Source organism: Phaseolus vulgaris, chromosome 3 (assembly GCF_000499845.2).
Source record: "Phaseolus vulgaris cultivar G19833 chromosome 3, P. vulgaris v2.0, whole genome shotgun sequence".
NCBI lineage: Eukaryota > Viridiplantae > Streptophyta > Magnoliopsida > Fabales > Fabaceae > Phaseolus > Phaseolus vulgaris.
In genome coordinates, this window is record NC_023757.2 from 26,915,577 (window position 1) to 26,938,163 (window position 22,587).

The following is a 22,587-nucleotide window of genomic DNA, read 5'->3' on the forward strand; positions in this document are numbered from 1 at the left end:
TAGTTATCAAAATTTAGACTGAGGATTGCCCTATGCTTTTATAGAGAGGTGGCATGCAGAGACAAACAAATTTCATTTACATGTCAGAGAGATGACCATCACTCTTGATGATGCGTTAAATTTGTTGCATTTTCCCATTGTCGATCAATTTTACACGCACCAGACCTTAAATGCAAATTCGGCAAATGATTTATTGGTAGAATCCCTCCATGTTGACCATGGAGTTGCATTTGAAGAGATAAGACACTACCGGGAATCTCATGTGCGCCTCAGTTGGTTAAGAGATGTGTATGAGGACGCATGCTTAAGGAGGCAGTGGACTGTAGCTACCATAGCTTATTTACTTCACCTTGTTGATTGCACTATCTTCACCGACAAGAGTGCTACTTCAGTTAGTATGAATTATCTTGGATTTTTTGTCAATTTGAGGGTGACCGGGGGATATTCTTGGGTGGCAGTTGCTTTAACTCACATGTATGAGCAGCTAGGAGATTGTAGTTATGTAAAGACTAGGCAACTAGCTGGTTATGAGACATTGTTGCAGGGGTGGATTTATGAGCACTTCCTGTCTATAGGCAACTAGCTAGTATTCTGAAGACCAACCTCGGTGTAGAATGTATGAACCAATAAAACTTACTTCAATTGGTGTTGTTCGATTGTAGCTAGATAATTAACACCAGGTTCCATTCGGGTTTCCTCATACGAAGAGCACGGGGAAGAACGTCCATATGAGTGGATATTGTTATTCTTTGATTATTTGAGGCTAGAAAATTGCACACAATTGCACATGCCATAACGTGTTCTCCGTCAGTATGGATATGCGCAGATCATCCCTCGACACCCATATGTAATTTGAGATGGCGGTCCTACTATAGATGAAATGGATCGGCGATGGTTACATTTCAATGATTATGTCATACATGATATGGACGTAGCATCTTATCCTGTTGTTTGTGTTCAACAGTACATGGAGTGGTTTCGATCTGTATCACATTTGTTCTTGTTGGTTGACCTGCTCGTCGGTTGACTATGACAACAGGCTCTAGCTTCGTCTGTCTCTTCACGAATCTGTCCCTTACTCTTGTTGCTCTGAACATAACTCCGTTGAAACAGAGGGGACCCTACCTGCTGAGTGCAATCCAACGATCAAGTCAGTAAAGGGCTTACCAAAAACCAAGAAGTATTTAGTTTCAGTCTTAGAAACAACGTACCTTTACCTGGAGTCTCAAGCCCCTTTTATAACTTACCTCTTGTAACAACTTTCTATCACGAGAATCTAATCTCAACTGAAAGCATACTCAATAGGAGAAAATCCATTATGTTCCAAGGCACCTTCTCTCAAGGTGCTACAACAGAAGAGAATCTTACCTGCCAAGAGTGCATAAAATAATAATAGAATAATCATCAGGGCACCAACTCATGTGCCAACATCAAGGCTACATTCTACTTACATGGACACCCTACTCATGGTGCTACGTTATCTTTTACTATACATGCAACTTAACCTCTACGTGCCCTAAAACACATGGGCTTAAGTTTGAAAGGAAACATTTAATTAACCTAGACCTCATGAGCGTCAAACACACCCCTAGGTCTACATATATCCTTTGTTAACCCCCTTGCCTTTATGTACAAAAGGTTTCCTAAATTATACCAATACGGGTTTACTTGTCCAACCGGAGCTCAATCACATGGCCCAACAACCGAGCTGACTTGCATGTGCCATACACCAAGACCTGACTACCAAGCACTGAGCTCTGAAAGCTTTGGTCCAATACACAAGCCCCCTAGGCTCGAGCTGAGCTTGCTTCAACAAAAAGACTACTCGCGTGCTCTGGTGGCATACGTGTCAATCTCTCAATGAGCAGGTGTAGCACAGCACACAAAACGTTTCGGAGGTGACATGATGGAGATCAAGCTCAAGAGGACATGGAGGCCAATCAACAAGATGAAGACGAGGTGGAGGCACAAATAGAAGACGCCCATGGAGGTCAAAGTCCACCTCAAAGGATTACAAGAAGCATGTTCAAAGCTTTGGGAGCTAGAGGACATTTATTTTCTCTTTTTGTAATTTCTTTAGTTAAAGGTGCTTAGAGGGAAACATTAGAAACCTCTTTTGTTTTAGCATCTTGTAGGCTTTAGTTAGGAGCTTTAGGGGGGTGTATTAGTAGGTAGGTGAAGAAGTAGAATAGGAGGTGCCAAAGTAGAAGTAGAATAGGCGCCGGTTTCTAGAATAGTTTAGGAGGGAATTTTGAATTGTTTTAGCTTGCTTTTTCAGCACCTTAGGCTATCAATAGAGGTGCTCTCTTTGTAAAATTCAGATTGGAATTAATCTAAGAAAACTCTACTCAAATTTTGAGTGAACTTTGGAGAGCTTTTGGAGCCTTCTTCTCTAGTCTTATCTTGATGGATCATTGGAGTCCTCAAGTGGCGGCATCACTCTCATCTAGGAGCATTCCACACTTCTAGTGGCGAGATCATCCAACATTCTTCCATCTTCATGAGCACTCTCTTCTCCTTCCTTCCTTCTCTTTCAATTGTTCATGTTGTCTTGTGTTCTTGAGTTGTTTGATTCGGCTTTTCTATTTTTTTCCAGCACCTATGTTCTGTTCTTGTCTTTTAATTACACTTTTGTTCGGTTCATATGTTTGATAATTCAATTCTGTTCGGTCCTTTCAATTTTACCTCTCTTTGTTGATTCAATTTGACAATATGTGGAGCATCCAAATGAGTTTGGGATTTGGTACTAGTTTTTGGTGAGTTCTTGTCTTAGAACAATGATCCAACTCTAAGAAAAGTGCCTCTATAATGTCCAGCTCAAGGTGATTCCTAAGAATGTCAAGAATCATTCTCTATATGGCTAGTGGAATCACATCATGTGGTATCATGAGTCTTAGGTTCATTCTTGTTTAATTGTTGAGTTGTGTGCACTTTATTTCAAGAGCTCTTTTAATTTCTTGCAAGTTAAGTTTCTGTTTTAGAATTTTACTTGAGTATTCTTGCTGTTTTTGTTTTACACCAAGTGCTTGTGAAAAGGTTTATGGCACTCATTCTTCTTATGAGTATGGTTGCTCTTTTGGAATGGCATTATCCTTCCTAGAGTTTACCTTAAGCTTCCTTTCACTTGTTGTTAAAATTTTTGATGTGTCTTTTAATTTTGTAATCATGTCAAGTTTTGTCTTAGTCATGTTATTCCATATATGTCATTACTTCTAGTAGTACTTTTATTGCTTTGATTGTTTCTTGCTTTGGTGTCATATAATTTTCTGAATTGATGTTGATCCTTTGTGCATTTTCTTTTTAGAATTGAGTTCATACTTGTATTCTAGACCTATACAAGTTCCAATACATCATTTTCTATTATGTCTTTGCTAGTTCATCATCCTGTTTTTTATTCCTATTAGGATTCCTCTGTTTCTGAAAAAAGTGCTTACTGTTTTTCCTTATTGCAATTGATTTACGTACTGTAAAATTCTGAAATTCTGGATTTGAGATATTCAAAGTGTTAGAAAAGAATAGAAAAAAGAATCATTCAAAAATACGAAGTACACAAAAAATGTTAAATAAAATAAAAAAAGTGTACATTCCTGCCAAAAAAAATACGGTAATCTGGCAGCGATTTTAAAAAAATTTATTTCTCTCAATTGGCTTACTGTTTTTAATTGATTCCAGTGCCATTATTGAGTTAACATCTTGAAGTTTCTGTGGTTTAAATTTCATAATCCAGTTCGCTCTACAACGTTCCAGTTAAATCAGTGAATATCAAGCACAGTTTGCATTAAAAAAAAAAAAAATTCCAGTAGCTAATTTTTTTGTTTTCTTCATCTACTCTAGTGCTTTTCCTTAGGTATTCTTTTGTGTGCCTACTTTTCTCATTGAGTTCTTTATTTTCTTGATTGTCTTTCATTCTTACTCTTTGAGTTTGTCTTACATATAGTATTCCTTTTGCAATTACCTTTCCTTGCTTATACCTTTTCTTGTTTGTCTTTATTGTTTCTTTGGTTTTGTGGTGGTTTGCTCTTGAGATTGGTGTGCTTGCTTTGACATATTTCATTTGAGGATTCCAAGGCCTCAAGATCAGATTGGTGCAAGAACATTATTTCTTTGAGAGTGATCTCTTTTTTCAGCCTCATTTCACTTCGGCAGTTTCATTGCCAAAAGCTCACTGTTTTTGCTAATTTTTAACTTGTTTGCTGTTTTTGTGTGTTTGCTGTTTTTAATTACAAATGGCTGGATTTTCAAGTGATGCATCCTACAAGCAGAATTCTCCTTCCAAAGCTTCAATTCTTGGTGAATTACATGAAGCTCAAAGAACAATTAGACGGTTGGAGGAGAAAATGCAAAAGATGGAGGTCCACCAAGCTAGACCATCTCCTTCTATCCATGATGGACATCATTCTCATAGACCATCTTCAAGAGCTTCTTCAAATGATGTTGGCCGTGAAGATGAGCATAGGAGAAGGAGACCTCCACCCCAAGTCCATGGACAAAGACATCATCACCAAGGGGAAAGAATTCACTACGGCAATGGCTTCTATCATGATGCAAAGTCCAAGCTTCCTTCGGTCAAACTACCTTGTTTTAATGGTTCTAGTGATCCAAATGTGTATTTAGATTGGGAGGCTAAGTGTGAACAAATTTTTGAGATCCATGAGATCCAATATGAGCTTAAGCTCAAGCTAGCCACCCTAGAGTTTAGTGATTATGCCATGAAATGGTGGCATGGAATTGTAAAGGACATTATCTATCACAAGGGTCCTCCCGTGGACTCTTGGAACTCTTTAAAGGATCATATGCGCGCTAGGTTTGTGCCCCCACATTTTAGGAAAGACCTCATGTTGAGACTCCAACGGTTTCAACAAGGCACGCTAAATGTGGATGAATATTATAAGGAGCTTGAGACACTTGTGCTTAAAATTGAATTAGAAGAAAGTGAAGAAGCCATGGTTGCTAGGTTTGTGAGTGGTCTTAGGAAGGATATTCAAGACATTGTTGAGTTACAAGAGTATTCATCATTGGGCTCTTTAGTTCATCTTGCAATGAAGGTGGAAGCCCAACTTGCTAAGAAAAACTCTTTTAAAAATGCTTCCAATGATGGATACTACTCAAAGTCTTGGAGAAACAAAACTTCTTTTTCTAAACATCCTTCCAAAGATTCTTCTTTCAAACCCAAGGAATCTAAGCCATCTACTTCTAGACCTAAGTCTCCCACTAGAACATCTAACACTAAATGCTTTAAATGTATGGGTTATGGTCATATTGCTGCAAATTGTCCTTCCAAACGAAGTATGTACATGCATGAGGGCATTGTAGTTAGTGAGCATGATTCGGATTCTCCAAAGCATTCATTGCATTCTCATGCATCTAGTGGGGAAGAGAGCGAATGTCCACTTGAAGGGGACTTGTTAGTTGTGAGAAGACTTCTTGGACAAGTTTCACAACCTTTTGATGAAAGTCAAAGGGAAAATATTTTCCATACAAGATGTCTTATTCAAAACAACATTTGTTCCTTGATAGTGGATGGGGGTAGTTGTGCAAATGTGGCTAGTACAAGAGTAGTAGATAAGCTTGGATTGCCTACTATCTCTCATACAAAGCCCTACAAGTTACAATGGCTTAGTGAAGTAGGAGAAATAATTGTTAATAAACAAGTCCTCATCCATTTCTCCATTGGAAAATACAAAGATGAGGTATTATGTGATGTTGTGCCCATGGAAGCCACTCATGTTCTTTTGGGAAGGCCTTGGCAATTTGATAGAAAAGTTTTACATGATGGCTTTACCAACAAACTATCTTTTGAATTCCATGGTCACAAGGTTACTTTAAAATCTCTCTCTCCAAGAGAAGTCCATGAGGACCAAGTTATCATGAAGAAAAAGAGGGAGAGTGAAAAAGATAAAAAAGATAAGAGTTCTAAGCCTACACGCCTTGTGTCTAGGCGTGACATTGAAAGGGAAATAGTGGCTCATCATCCTCTTTTCTTAGCCATCCCTAGAACTCTTAGAGTAGAATCACTTGTTGATAGTCCTCATTGCTTGGAAAATTTGGTAGAAGAGTTCCAAGATGTGTTTCAAGATCCTCCAAATGGACTTCCACCTTTGAGAGGGATTGAGCACCAAATTGATTTGATACCGGGCTCTTCTTTACCAAATCGTCCAGCATATAGGACCAATCCAAGTGAAACCAAGGAAATTCGCCAACAAGTTGAGGCTTTGATTGAGAAAGGGTGGGTGCAAGATAGCATGAGTCCTTGTGCTATGCCTATCATCTTAGTGCCAAAAAAGGATGGCACATGGCGAATGTGTTCGGATTGTAGGGCCATAAATAACATAACCATTAAGTATAGGCATCCCATACCTAGACTAGATGATTTGTTGGATGAATTACATGGTTCTAAAATCTTTTCAAAGATTGATCTTAAAAGCGGCTACAATCAAATCCGTATCGAACTGGGTGATGAATGGAAGACGGCTTTTAAGACCAACTTTGGTTTATATGAGTGGTTAGTTATGCCTTTTGGTTTAACTAATGCACCAAGTACCTTCATGCGCCTCATGCATCATGTTCTTAGACCTTTCATTGGTAAGTTTGTTGTGGTTTACTTTGATGACATTCTCATTTATAGCTTATCTTTGAATGACCATAGGTTGCATGTTAGGCAAGTTTTGGAAACCCTTAGGAAGGAACATTTGTATGCTAACCTTGCTAAATGTATGTTTGCTCTTGATCATATAGAATTCCTAGGGTTTGTTGTTAGTTGTAAAGGGGTCCATGTGGACAAAACAAAAGTGGTGGCCATTCAAAATTGGCCTACACCGAAATCTTTGAATGAGGTCCGAAATTTTCATGGGCTTGCTTCTTTCTATAGAAGATTTGTCCCAAACTTTGGTACCATTGCCGCACCACTCAATGACATAGTGAAAAAGGATGTGGTCTTTCATTGGGGAGAAGCACAACAAAATGCTTTTGATACTTTGAAAGAAAAATTGACTAATGCTCCCATCTTGGCCCTTCCTAATTTCACTAAGACATTTGAGATTGAGTGTGATGCTTCAAGCATAGGTATTGGGGCTGTTCTCCTTCAAGAGGGCCACCCCATAGCCTATTTTAGTGAGAAATTGAAGGGAAGTCATCTCAACTATTCCACCTATGATAAGGAATTATATGCACTTGTTAGGGCTTTGTTTACTTGGCAACACTATCTTTTTCCCAAAGAGTTTGTGATACATAGTGATCATGAATCTCTTAAATATTTGAAAAGCCAAAACAAACTTAACAAGAGGCATGCTAAGTGGGTGGAATTCATTGAGCAATTTCCTTATGTGATCAAACACAAGCAAGGCAAAATAAATATTGTGGCGGATGCTCTTTCTAGAAGATACACCTTGCTAAATCTTTTAACCTCTCAATATCTTGGTTTTGATCACATTAAGGAACTTTATCATGATGACCTTGATTTTTCTCTCATCTATCAAGAGTGTCTTAAGGGAGGACACAAAGACTTTTTTATTCAAGATGGCTTTCTTTTTAAAGGAAAACGTCTTTGTGTTCCCCAATGCTCTATTAGATTATCTCTTGTTAGAGAAGCTCATGAAGGGGGTTTAATGGGACATTTTGGGGTTGCTAAAACTTTGGATGTGTTGCATGAACATTTCTTTTGGCCTCATATGCATAAACATGTTCATAGTTTGTGTGATAAATGCATAGCTTGCCGCAAAGCTAAGTCTAAAATGCATCCCCATGGTCTATATACTCCTCTTCCTATCCCTTCAATGCCTTGGGTAGATATATCTATGGATTTCATCTTAGGCTTACCCAAGACATCAAAGGGAAAGGACTCCATTTTTGTGGTAGTGGATCGTTTTTCAAAGATGGCTCACTTTATTCCTTGCCACAAAGTGGATGATGCATGCCACATTGCAAACCTCTTCTTCCAAGAAGTGGTTCGCTTGCATGGGATTCCTAGGTCTATAGTGTCCGATAGAGATCCTAAATTCTTGAGTCACTTTTGGAAGACCTTGTGGGGCAAGCTTGGAACTAAGCTTTTATTTTCTACCACTTGCCACCCACAAACTGATGGTCAAACCGAGGTGGTGAATAGAACTTTGGGACAACTATTGAGATGCTTTATTTCGGGGAATCCTAGAGTGTGGGAGAATTTACTACCCCATGTTGAGTTTGCATATAACCGAGTAGTAAATTCTACCACCTCCCATTCTCCTTTTGAGGTGGTCTATGGGTTTAATCCCCTAACACCTCTTGATCTTCTTCCTATTCCCCTTCTTGGAGATGTCTTGTGCAAAGATGGAGATGAAAAAGCTTCTTTTGTAAAAACTTTGCATAAAGACATCAAGAAGAGAATTGAGAAAAAGGTTGGCAAGTATGCTGAACTTGCCAATAAAAGGAGAAAAGCATTGTTGTTTGATGAGGGCGATTGGGTTTGGCTTCACTTGAGGAAGGATCGTTTTCCTACTCAAAGGAAGTCCAAACTAATGCCTCGAGGGGATGGACCTTTCCAAGTCCTCAAGAGGATTAATGACAATGCTTATGAGTTAGATATGCCTGATACATTCTTAGGTAGTCATACTTTTAATGTCAGCGATCTAACTCCTTTTTCTGTAGGTCTCCAGAATTCGTGGTCGAATTCTCTCCAACTCGGGGAGTATGATGGAGATCAAGCTCAAGAGGACATGGAGGCCAATCAACAAGATGAAGACGAGGTGGAGGCACAAATAGAAGACGCCCATGGAGGTCAAAGTCCACCTCAAAGGATTACAAGAAGCATGTTCAAAGCTTTGGGAGCTAGAGGACATTTATTTTCTCTTTTTGTAATTTCTTTAGTTAAAGGTGCTTAGAGGGAAACATTAGAAACCTCTTTTGTTTTAGCATCTTGTAGGCTTTAGTTAGGAGCTTTAGGGGGGTGTATTAGTAGGTAGGTGAAGAAGTAGAATAGGAGGTGCCAAAGTAGAAGTAGAATAGGCGCCGGTTTCTAGAATAGTTTAGGAGGGAATTTTGAATTGTTTTAGCTTGCTTTTTCAGCACCTTAGGCTATAAATAGAGGTGCTCTCTTTGAAAAATTCAGATTGGAATTAATCTAAGAAAACTCTACTCAAATTTTGAGTGAACTTTGGAGAGCTTTTGGAGCCTTCTTCTCTAGTCTTATCATGATGGATCATTGGAGTCCTCAAGTGGCGGCATCACTCTCATCTAGGAGCATTCCACACTTCTAGTGGCGAGATCATCCAACATTCTTCCATCTTCATGAGCACTCTCTTCTCCTTCCTTCCTTCTCTTTCAATTGTTCATGTTGTCTTGTGTTCTTGAGTTGTTTGATTCGGCTTTTCTATTTTTTTCCAGCACCTATGTTCTGTTCTTGTCTTTTAATTACACTTTTGTTCGGTTCATATGTTTGCTAATTCAATTCTGTTCGGTCCTTTCAATTTTACCTCTCTTTGTTGATTCAATTTGACAATATGTGGAGCATCCAAATGAGTTTGGGATTTGGTACTAGTTTTTGGTGAGTTCTTGTCTTAGAACAATGATCCAACTCTAAGAAAAGTGCCTCTATAATGTCCAACTCAAGGTGATTCCTAAGAATGTCAAGAATCATTCTCTATATGGCTAGTGGAATCACATCATGACATTTCACCATACTTAATTGGGAGCGTACACGTGGCCTTTTCATCGACGGTGGAAAGGCGTTGCTGCTTGTCATTCTCTCATTTGCTTAAGTTAACACTTACTGTTTCATTTCTTTCATATTCACGAAGCTTTCACGCCCCTCTCAAACTCTCTACGCCTCCTTCACCAACCTGGGAAACCACCTCGCCCTCAATTTCTCCCTGAAACAAGGTACTTTCTCTCACCCAAACCATTACTTCGTGCTTGCATGATGACCTGTTCGAAATATTCGCTGCAATCATACTGCCTGAGTTGGGTCTGTTTTGGATTTATCTTTTTCTGCTTACACTTGTCATTATCTTTGCTAATAGCTTCGCTTGAATCTGAAATGCAACTTTGAGTGTGGTTTTCTTGGCCTGAATGTGTGTTTGTATTTTCTTGTTGTTTGTATTTCTAGATACTTTGTATGATGGATTACCAAGCTATGTACCCCTGGGCATCCGAGAACCTATTAGAAGAAGTCTCGATATACACCTCTCACGAACAAATATTGGCCTATATGAAAAGCAAACACCAAAAGAAATGCCTTTTTGGTAGAGAGAACGATAGAGTCATTAGGGTAATCCTGATGGTCCTTTTTGTTATTTTTATGCCACCGTCTTCAAAAGGATTCTCCTTCGTTTACCCTTGTTCAATTTCAAAAATGAACTTCTCACAGAGATTAACGTGGCCCCAGTCCAGCCACATCCAAATAACTGGGCATTCTTTCGGGGTTTCTCTATTCTTTGCACACAGTTTGGCCTTTTGCCATCTGTGGAAGTTTTTCTACATTTCTTTGAGGCCAAACGTTTAGGCCGCCAACTTTGGGATTCATTCAATGGAGTGGCTGGGAGAGCATTGTTATCGCTCTTCCAGCAGTCTTATAAAGGTTTTAAGGGTAAATTCTTGAAGATATGCTACAACAAGAGGGGTCTAACTCTTCTAGATGGGTTTCCTTTATATTGGACCAAGAAACCAACCTTTCAAGGTGCTCGATGCCTGGAAAACATGCCACAGTGCGACCAAGAGGTTTGCCATTTCTTCTCCAGCTTAAAGTTGGTTTTTGACACAACCACTCTCAAAAGTCAAGAGTTCTCCCTTGGGGGACTAAAAGCGTACATTGGTACCTTTCATTCTTTTACTCTAAATGACGCTGACTTGATTATTGTTGTTGAATTTCCCGTCTTTTTTGCAGAAAGCATGTTGGCCCAAATCAACAAGAAGGATCTGGCAAAAAGGGCCAAGAAGATGATAGTAGTTGCCCAAGCGCCCCCAGCTCAAGATCTCAAACTCAAAGTTGTTTTCATCATAGCTCCAACCCCTACTGATGACGACGAGGAAACGTACTATGGACCAGTCTTTAAAAGGAAGAGGAAGACTACAGCTACCCCTTCTGAGATATCTACCTCAGACGGACATGCTCCTTCCCAACAAGCTCCTCCGCCAAGCCCATCCCCACCTCGTGACATGGTAGTGGTGCAAGAAGACGAGGGAATGTGATACAAACCTAAGCAAACAACGGATGACTAAGGAAAAATCAAGCACCTCACAAAAAGGTCAGTCATCTCAATATACAAAGTCGGGCCCCACCAAACCTCGAGGAAGCATCAACAGAAGAAGATGCTACAAACCAGAATATCAGAAGTTCTTCCTACTGGTCTTCTTAAATGTTTAGAAAATGTTGTAAATAAGTTGGGCTCATTTGAGGGGTCCAAATAGTAGAAATAAGCTAGAATAAAGTGTCTTTAGCATAATAGGGGTGTGAGTAGCATTTTAGCTTGTTCCTAGCCCTTTTGGAAGACATTTTGACCTAGTTTCTAGAAGGAAAAGCCAAGGATGCGAGATTGACTTAGTCAAACCCTAAGGCTGCCCATTTTTTTCCTTTTCCCATCTTACCCCTTTAGCTTATTCTCCAAGGATCCTTCATCTATAAATAGGAGGCACATTTTATTGTGAGTTGTGAGTGAGTCATCTCCTCCTAAATTGGTCTTATCTTGTGATATATGAAACTCTCAAATGGCGGCCTCCTTTCACTCATCTTGGTGATTCCACCCCATCAAGTGGCGTGATTCCTCCTAACTTCACCATTCCTAAGTTCTTCTTTCATCATCTCTTCCATTTTTCCATTCCTATTATGTTTGTGTCAATTTGGTTTTCCTATTCTTGTTCTTAGTTTTATTTCTTTGTTTTACAATTTGGTTCATCCTTTGTTCTTGTATTGGTTGTTCATTTTTCGCCCATACTTGTCATCATAATGACCTTTCAATTGTGTTTTTCTCTTTACCTTATGGAAATGAACATTCACATCTACTTAACCACTTGGTTAAGTTAATGTCCAGTGGGAATTTTCCTTAGGTTATCACCTATAATTGTTTTAAAATCCAATTCTAAGTAAAGTGTCACCATACAAATGAACAATCCTAAAATCAACTCACATCGGCATGAGTGTCCAGGAAGAAGGACTATGGGACCCAAGCTTGGACGCTCCTTCTTTTCTAGAGAAGGTCCTTCTGTCCAGTAAGACTAAGAAGAAGTTGATTGGCATCGAGGAGGATCGGGGGAGGCCATGAGGCAACTGGGGCAGGCACTGGCTACAAGTTGCCTGACCATCTCCAAACTGAAAGAATGGAAGGGGTCTGATGTGAGTTGATTTTAGATTTAGCCATTTTTGATGTGACACTTTACTTAGGATTGAGATTTTAGCAATTAATGGTGAGAACCTAAGGAAGATTCCCACTGAACACAAACTTAACCAAATGTTTAAGTAAGTGTGAAGGTCCACTTCACAAAGGCAAAGATAGAAAAAACAAGATATGGTGAATATGGAATGCAATTGCGGAAATGAAATGGGAACAAGGTAAGCATCAACGGTGGTCATTGCCAAACCAAATGATGAACCATAAGCATTTAGCAAAAGCAAAACAAAGACATATATAAAATGGAAATGAATTGAAAAGAGTGTAAAAAAAGTAGCTTATGGAGTGGTTATGAGGGGGGTTCACGCCACTTGGAATGTGGTAGCCACCAAGATGAGTGAAGGGTCGCCACTTGAGAATCTCACACCACTCAAGATAAGACCTAACCAAGAGGATTCAAACCTCACACACTTGTCACACAATTTGTGCAGAGTAACTTTTCTCTTCAAAATTAACATGTAAAAATACAAGGAGTATGACACCCTATTTATAGGAGATGGAACCTTGGAAAAAAAGAAGTTAGGGTAAAATGGGAAACCTAAAAATGGGGTTGCCTTTAGGATTTGACTAAGTAAAAAATGCACCCTAGGCTTAATGTTCTAGAAACTAGGTCAACTTTCCTTCCTAAAGGGCTACAAACAAGCTAAAATAAAGGCACCTTATTCTATCCTATCTTGTTATTTGGACCCTAAAGAGAGCCCAAATTACTTACAACATATTTGTATCTTATAAGAAGACCAAAAGGAAGAATAGTTGGTGTGCTGGTTTATGCCCAACTCCTCTGGTGAGGTCCATGTGATCCTTGGTGGGATCTTGAATTGTTCGCTGAGATGACTGTTCACCATGTGTTCTGTCTTTTGCTTCCTTGGTGATCTTTGTAGCTACTTGGGTTGTATCAGGGTCGGCTGAGGAGAAGACCCATGAGGTTACTGAGCTCCTTTAACAAGTTGGAAACCTCAAGCAAGAAACCCCGAAGCTTCATGAGGAATTCCAGCAATCGCAACAAAAAGCTAAGGATCTCCTTACTGAGAAGTCCAAGGAGGCCTTAGACTTGTCTGAAAAGAATGTAAAACTCTTGGTTGAGGTGGAGAGGCTTAAAAACGAACTGGTGCAAAAGGATGAGGAGTTGGTTAAGGAGAGGGAAACCCTCACCAATGACGCTGCTCACTCATACCTAGCGGGCTTTGAAGATGCAGTCGCATAAGCCTAAGGAATTTATCCTGAGATGGACTTCTCTCAGCTTGGCCCAGGCAAAACCGTGGTAGATGGGCAGCTCGTGGAAGAGTAATGTTTTTTATGTAACTTACTACCTTTAGTAACACTCTAAACAATCTTAACTTATTAAGTACTCTTATGTATTATTCTAGAAATAGCCTTTCATTTATCTAACTTTTTAGCCTTGGTAAACTTCGACTAGTGTGTCAATAATGCATATCTCATTACTTGCTTTAATGAAACACAATTAGCATGGACTTACCATCTAGCAATGGTATAAAAACTACGTACCAAAATAACAGTAAACGTAATGCACTAATCAAGTATGGAAAATCACAATGATCTAGAAGAGCTAACCTGTGGGTGACTCATATCCTCTGGCCGCAAAGAATCTCTTAACCCGCTTGAGTGCTATTTGACTACTTAAGCAGGGATCACGAATCTCGACATCAAGAAGGCCACTAAACCACTACAACGTTGTACCTATGAATGTACCCATGAACATCTTGCAATGTATGGCGTTTGTCCCTCCCGAGATGATCATCTGGACGTTGAACGTTGTAAGATGGCTCTCGGGGTTTTCTACACTCGTAAAAACAATCTTGGGCGTTATGTAATTAGCTAGTATGACAACGTCCACAATCGCCTGCGAAAATGGTTTAGGCGAGCTCTTAGTTGAGCAATCGAGCTTCCCTCCCTTGCGAAGCGTTCGACAAGTTGTTGTAAATTGTTATGCAGTTCCTCATTGGCCTTGCACAACTCCTCATTGCTCGCTCGTGACACGTCTATTTCCGCCATCAATTGGCCTTGTCTGAGCAGCTGCTCAACTCGAGGTTCTGCCATGAGTCTTTCCTATTCAGCTTTGGCCACTGCCATTGCTTCTTGGAGAGCACTCACAGTTTCCATCAATTGTTGTATGGTGGGGCTGTCATTCCCTTCAGATCCCAGTGGACCCTACCTCATGTTCCTCAACACGTGTGAAAACTATAGCACAATTATGGGTGGGACCAGGTTTTATCGGGCCCCACATTGGGCGCCAAATGTTCTTGTCGGTTGACTCTAACGACAAGCTCTAGCGTCGTCTGTCTCTTTTCAAATCCGTCCCTTACTCTTGCTGCTATGGAACGTAGCTTCGTTGAAACAAATGGGAGCCTACTTGTTGATTGCACTTCGACGATCAAGTTAATAAAGGGCTTATTAAAAACCAAGAAGTATTTAGTTTCAGTCTTAGAAACTGTTAGAATGGATGGCTTTAAACTAGAGGGGGGTGAATTGTTTAAAGAGGGTTTTCTCAAACTTTTAAAACGAGAATGAAATTATCTCAGGAAACAATTGATAAGAAATTCAGTTTGCTAAAACAACAATAAAAAACATCAGTACCAGAAAAACAATCGGTTGTTTCACAGAAACAATCGGTTGATTATACCAGCAAACAACAAAAAAAACTGAATTTAAAGAGTTAGGGATAGAAAGATTGCACACAGATGTTTATACTGGTTCACTCCAAATCCAGAGCTACATCCAGTCTTCTCAAAAACCCTGAGGAAATCCACTAAGCAATCACACCTTGATCACTTACACCACAACCAAGAAAGTGACCTTGAACACCTCAAGACACACACTCTTCTTGGTCAACACACCAACACTAAGATTGCTGATCTTGATCCCCTCAAGAACACACAACCAATCTCAGCAAACATAGAAACGGAACTTGTTTCACAGAGTAAAAGGATTACACTTGTTACAAAAGATAATCTGAAATCAATACAAGCAGAATCCTATTCCACACACTTTGATCAATCACAAACTCTAAGCAATCTCAGCTCTTTGAAAAACTCAAAAACTCTTTTCAAAATCTTGTAAAAGATTGTTACTCAAATCTGTTTTTTTGAGTTTACTCAAAGATGTTGTTTGTTATCAAATCTTAACAAACTCTTAAATTGCATTAAAAGATTGGTCAAAGCATTTAATGACTGGAGCATAAGCAGTTAAATCATTTAAAGCTCAGTCAAAGATAAAATAGTTTTTCTGTTATGGTCCCAAAACAAACAATCGGTTGTTTCCTCAATTCAATCGGTTGTTTTGGTTTTAACAACTCAACCATTTGAAAAACAGTTTTTAATCTTTTCTCAAAACATCTAAGTATAAACAATCGGTTGTTTCGACAAAACAATCAGTTGTTTTAACTTAGTTTGAAAAACATTTTACTTTCACAAAGATTGAGAATGCCTATGCTTTATATTCGATCAAGGGGTGAATTACAACACTCAAACTACCCCATAACTAAACTAAACCAGCACAGCAACAGAAAGCACAGCCAAGGCTTCAACATCCTTTAAAGGGTTTGGATTCTTCAAAGCTTGAACACCACATGGTTCAACAATCTCCCCTTATTTGATGAAGACAAATCCCTGATGCTTGTGTTGTACCTGATTGAATCTGAAGCAGTTCCTGCAAGATACAGTTTTGAACAAAGCATAGAACTTCTGATATTTGGTTAGCACAGATATAAGAATTAAAGTTCAGAGCTAAATATCAGAAACTATTTTAACAACTAAAAAACACAGCATAACTGTTTTAACAACTAAAAAACAGAAATTTAAACACAGCATATATATATCTCCCCCTATTTGTCTTCACAAATAGACAAAGATAAAAGATAAAACAAGATATTGTTTTGATTACATCAGAATTAAAGCAGTAACAACAGAAGAAAAGAAAAAATTTAAAAACAGATATACCACCAAAAACAATCGGTTGTTTCGATACATCAACCGGTTGTTTTTCCTCATTCATCATCATCAGCAAACTGAAGATCAAAGATTTGGTTATGGACAACTTCGATCTGTTCATCTAGAGTCATGAAGCATGCATCCATGTTTTCAAACCTGTTGTCAATCCTCTGGAAATTACTAACACAAAGATCATGAAGGTTTCTTTGATTCTCAGCAAAGCTATCAAGCCTATTTATCATGAGTCTTTCAAAAGGAGACATGGTTTGCATCCCTTCTTCTTGATTTCCAACACCAGCACTAGGTCCAACATCTTGATAATCTTCAGGTGGATCTTCATGTTGAACATCCATATCAGCAGGCTCATCTTGTTCAAGATCAGCAACACCACTAGATGAGGCACCAAGATCACCATCCTTGCTAATCCATTTGCCACCTACTTTGGTAAAACCCATTTTGCTGAGTGATCCATTGTTCAACTCTTGAGTTGACTTGACCAACTCAAATGTTTCATCTTCAAGGTTCACTTCAAAATAGAGTAGAAATTTAGATACCAAAACAGCATATGGATAGTGATAGTCACACAACCTCGTAGACTTTTGCATGTGCTCTTTGATGATGTGGATCCAATTGATTTTGATCTTCTTCATGATGCAGAAAATATATACTAGATCTTCCTCAGTAAGAATAGAATGATTACTCCCCCTTGGAGTTAGAATCCAAGTCACAATGAGAGCAAGCAATCTTTCATCAACCTTTAGACCTCCAACCGAGCATGTTCTCACTTGAGCATGTTGATTCTTCAAGCAACTCTTGTAGTATTGGATTTTGTTAAAATCCTCCACTACACCAAGATTTCCCTTGTTGATTCTAAGCCCAGAGAACTTGAGACCAACAACAGTAGTCCATACTTCATGAGTTATCTCCATTTCTACACCTTTCATATGAGAAACTAGATTGTTTCCCTCAAACTTTAGGTTTGTGTAGAACACCCTTACCAAATCTGGGTAAGTGTTTCCCTTCATCTCTAGGAACTTTATGAGAGATTGATCTTTGAGCATCCTCCTTACATTATCAAGCTTTTGACTTTTCAGCCAATCAACGCATACAACCTTGGGGTTGTTTATCTTTTTGATACTTGTTTCATACCTATACTTCTTAATAAGATCATTGTCTCCACAAAACCAGCCTTCTAGCCTTCCTCCAGACCTTATAGCTCTAGTTTTGACTCTCTTTAAGGTGGGAGGAGTTGATTCCATGATGGTAGAGAAGAAAACAGAGAAGAGCTCTCTTTACAGATTTTTGCAAGAGATGTTGCAATTAGTTGTTCTTGTGGAAGAGATCAGCTCCACCAGATTTTATAGCAGAAAAAGAATCAATTAGCATTCAACGTTATGAGTGGGTACCTGATTTTCAGAAAGAGAGGACTTGACTCTGCCCTGCACAGAAAACGTCAGAAAAAGCTGAAAATCACATGGTCTTGACATGTGATCTTTGACTAGTCATTAAGGCTCTTGAATTTCCAAGATTTTGAAATATATTCCTTTATGACTGTTCTAACTTCTCTCTGAACGTGATCAGCTCACAACACAGATTCTTTGACCAAGATTCTCTCTTTGAATTGATCTGCAACGGATAGAAATTCAAAATAGCAATTAAAGATTTCTTCACAGTGTTGTCAGACCCAAAACAATCGGTTGTTTCGAAGAAACAATCGATTGTTTTTCTGCAGCAGTTAAAACTGATTTTGAATTTTAACCATGAGCAGAAAGAGTTCAAAGCAGATGACATTAAGCATATTAAAAAGATTTTTAACCATGAGAAAGAACTTTAAAACAGAAATTAAGAACAAATAAAGGAAAGTCTTATCCTTATGTTAATTCTTCAATGAGCCATGTGCTTTATGATCAAGAAGCCTCTTTTCACTATTGAGGTCCTTTGGATAGATGCATAGCATTGATTCAGCTTCAATGATTGTCTTTTTCTTCCAAGAACTTGATCACATGACTTAGTCCTTCAGACTTTAGAATTCCTGCACAAACATGAGTTCAAGCAACAAGATTTGGTCCCTTCACAAATGTGGGTCCAATAGATTTCTTTTTCTCATTTGGAACCTCACATCCTTTCGGAATCCATTTCATGTAGCCTCTAGGAACAGAGAATTTTCTTATTTTGCAGAATCTCACCGAATGGCCCTTTTTCATGCAATAAAAGCATGTAACAACCGGTTGTTTCGATTTAACAATCAGTTGTTTCACTAGCTTTCTTGAAAAAAAATTTGAAAACTTATCTTGTTGATTCTGTGGATTGAAACCCAAACCAGCCTTTCCAAAAACACAACTCAAAGTTAGATTTCCCCTTTGAAAGCTTGTCCACAGTTTCAACAAGATAGTGAACCTTTTTCTCAAGATTTTCACAATTTTCGCAAATGAGAGTGTCACACTTGCAAGAAGAATTTTTGAAATGGTTTTCCAGATTTTTGAAATCATTTTTAGATTTTTCAATCTCATCTTCAAGTGATTTCACTCTCTTTTCTAGCCAGCTGTTAAGTTCTTTCAATCGGTTGTTTGAAAGAACCAATCGATTAGCTTCATCATGAGTTTCTTGAAAAGCTTCAAGTAATTCACTGTAGTTTTGTTCATTCAAGGAAGCACATGAACTTACCTCACTTGAGCTGCAAGATTCATCATCATCTTCAGCAACCAAGCAGATGTTTGCTTTCTCATCTTCACTTGATGAAGAACTTGATGATGACACCTCATTTTCATCCCAAGCTATGTAGGCTCTTTTTGTCTTGCCTTTCTTTTCCTTGTTGCTAGGCTTTTTCTCCTTGCTCTTGTTTGGACAATCTGCCTTTATATGACCTTGCTCACCACAACCAAAACAAGTATAGTTATTGGAATTAAAGTAATTGGATTTCTTGTTTCCATACCTATCTTTGTTGTTGTCTTTGTTGTGGTTTCTCTTTAGGAATTTGCTGAACTTTCTTGACAGCAAGCTAAGGTTTTCCTCATCACTATCATCATTGGATTCTTGTTTTCCTTTGTGCTTGGAAGATTTTAAGGTTATGCTCCTTGTGTGCTTGTCTTCACTCTCTTGAACATTGAGTCTATTCATCTCTAACTCATGTTCCCTAAGCTTTCCAAACAAAGAAGCAACACTTAATGATGTTAGATCTTTAGATTCAGAAATGGCAGTTACATTGGGTTGCCATGCTCTATCAAGACATTTCAAGATCTTGATGTTCAGCTCTTCTTTATCAAAGGTCTTGTCAAGACTCATAAGATGATTGATGATGTGCGTGAATCTTTTCTGCACCTCGGCAATTGTTTCTCCTTTAAGCATTCTGAACATCTCATACTCTTGGATTAGAGCATGCTTCCTAGCTCTTTTTACCTCATTAGTTCCTTCATGAGTGACTTCCAAGGTGTCCCACATTTCTTTTGATGATTTGCATTGAGAGACCTTGAAAAACTCATCAGAATTTAAAGCAGAGGTTATAATATTTTTGGCAATGCAATCGAATTTTGCCTTTTTGCTTTCTGCATCAGTCCATTGAGACCATGGCTTCTCAATGAAAGATCCATCTTTTTCAAACTTTGGGACAAAATGACCATTTTCAATTGCATCCCAAATTCCTTTGTCAAGTGATTCCATAAATATTTTCATTCTCACTTTCCAAAATTGGTAGTTCAAACCACAAAACAGAGGTGGTTTGTTAATTGAAGCACCTTCCCCAAAAGGTAGTCTATCAGCCATTTTAAAAACAGTTTTAGGATCAACTTGAATAACTTTCAAGAACCAAGCTCTAATACCAATTTTTAGAATGGATGGCTTTAAACTAGAGGGGGGGTGAATTGTTTAAAGAGGGTTTTCGCAAACTTTTAAAACGAGAATGAAATTATCTCAGGAAACAATTGATAAGAAATTCAGTTTCCCAAAACAGCAATACAAAACAGCAGTACCAGAAAAACAATCGGTTGTTTCACAGAAACAATCAGTTGTTTATACCAGCAAACAACAAACAAAACTGAATTTAAAGAGTTAGGGATAGAGAGATTGCACACAAATGTTTATACTGGTTCACTCCAAATCCAGAGCTACATCCAGTATTCTCAAAAACCCTGAGGAAATCCACTAAGCAATCACACCTTGATCACTTACACCACAACCAAGAAAGTGACCTTGAACACCTCAAGACACACACTCTTCTTGGCCAACACACCAACACTAAGATTGCTGATCTTGATCCCCTCAAGAACACACAACCAATCTCAGCAAACACAGAAACGAAACTTGTTTAACAGAGTACAAGGATTACACTTGTTACAAAAGATAATCTGAAATCAATACAAGCAGAATCCTATTCCACACACTTTGATCAATCAAAAACTCTAAGCAATCTCAGCTCTTTGAAAAACTCAAAAAACTCTTTTCAAAATCTTGTAAAAGATTGTTACTCAAATCTGTTTTTCTGAATTTATTCAAAGATGTTGTTTGTTATCAAATCTTAACAAACTCTTAAATTGCATTAAAAGATTGGTCAAAGCATTTAATGACTGGAGCGTAAGCAGTTAAATCATTTAAAGCTCAGTCAAAGATAAAACAGTTTTTCTGTTATGGTCCCAAAACAAACAATTGGTTGTTTCCTCGAATCAATCGGTTGTTTTGGTTTTAACAGCTCAACAATTTGAAAAACATTTTTTAATCTTTTCTAAAAACATCTAAGTATAAACAATCGGTTGTTTCAACAAAACAATCGGTTGTTTTAACTTAGTTTGAAAAACATTTTACTTTCACAAAGATTGAGAATGTCTATGCTTTAGATTCGATCAAGGGGTGAATTACAACACTCAAACTACCCCAGAACTAAACTAAACCAGCACAACAACAGCAAGCACAACCAAGGCTTCAACATCCTTCAAAGGGTTTGGATTCTTTAAAGCTTGAACACCACATGGTTCAATAGAAACAACGTACCTTTACCTGGGGTCTCAAGCCCCTTTTATAGCTTTACCTCTTGTAACAACTTTCTATCACAAGAATCTAATCTCAAATGAAAGCATACTCAACATGAGAAAATCCATTCTGTGTTTTAGGGAACCTTCTCTCAAGGTTCTACAACAGAAGAGAATCTTACCTCCCAGAAGTGCATAAATAATAACAGAATAACCACTAGGGCACCAACTCATGTGCCAACATCAGGGTACATTCTGCTCATGGTATTACGTTATCTTTTACTATACATGCAACCTAACCTCTACGTGCCCTAAAACACATGGGCTTAGGTTTGAAAGGAAACATTTACTTGACCTAGACCTCATGAGCGTTAAACGCACCTCTAGGTCCATTGATATCCTTTGTTAACCCCCTTTCCTTACCGTACAAAAGGTTACCTTAATTATACCAAGACGGGTTTACTTGTCCAACCGGGGCCCAATCACATGGCCCAACTATTGATCAAGGATGATCTTGAAGCTTTGATGTCTTCAAATCCATGGTGTTTGATGGAAGGCTAAAGTTGTTGTTTATGTGGGTGAGATATGGGTAGATTAATGTGTAATCCACTTTTTGTTTAACTTTAAAACAATTTGGAATCAAAACCTTTTTGAAAAAGATTGTTTTATAAAGAAATGGAAAAACAACCTGTTGTTTTGTCAATTCAATTGGTTGTTTAACACTTAGTGGTTTTTGAAGAGGGTTTGAAGTTGTTTGACTTGGTTGAATTTGCTGTCAAACCAATTCCATTGGTTGTTTAGAGAATTCAACCGATTGTTTTTTGAAAATCCATAACAAAATTTATGTTATGTTTGCAAATTAGCTTTAAATGTTTTCTAACTGAATAGGCTCCTGCTTTTAAATGTTTTTAACAAACTATTGAAGTATTTAAAAAGGCTGATATACACTCTTAAAGTTTGATAACAGTTTTGAGACAATTTTGAAAGTTTGAAAACATATTTGAGTTTTCAAGATTTTCATTCAAGCTTCTGGGTTTTCTTAAAGAAAGGGAATAGGATTGTTGTAATCTTTTGATTTGATCTTCATAAGGTGTAATCCTTTTTGTATCTCTTGTATTTCCGAAATACTAGTGTGTAAGTGCAGAATCAGAGGGTGTTCTGATTTTTGTGGTGTTTGTGTGCCAAAGGAAGTGTGTGACTTGAGGTGTTCAAGGTCACTTCTTTGGTGGTCTATTTGTAATCTGGATTTTGATTGCATAGTAGATACCAGTGGTTTCTGGGGATTGGATGTAGCTCTTAGGATAAGAGTGAACCAATATAAATTTC

General features: G+C 38.2%; 1 protein-coding gene across 1 annotated transcript; it reads left to right on the top strand.

The window, feature by feature from the left end:
• Positions 1-91: 91 nt before the first annotated feature.
• LOC137839465 (protein MAIN-LIKE 2-like) lies at positions 92-583 on the top strand. Its single transcript, XM_068648580.1, has one exon. The coding sequence runs from the start codon at positions 92-94 to the stop codon at positions 581-583; it is 492 nt and encodes a 163-aa protein (XP_068504681.1).
• The last annotated feature ends 22,004 nt before the right edge of the window (positions 584-22,587 follow it).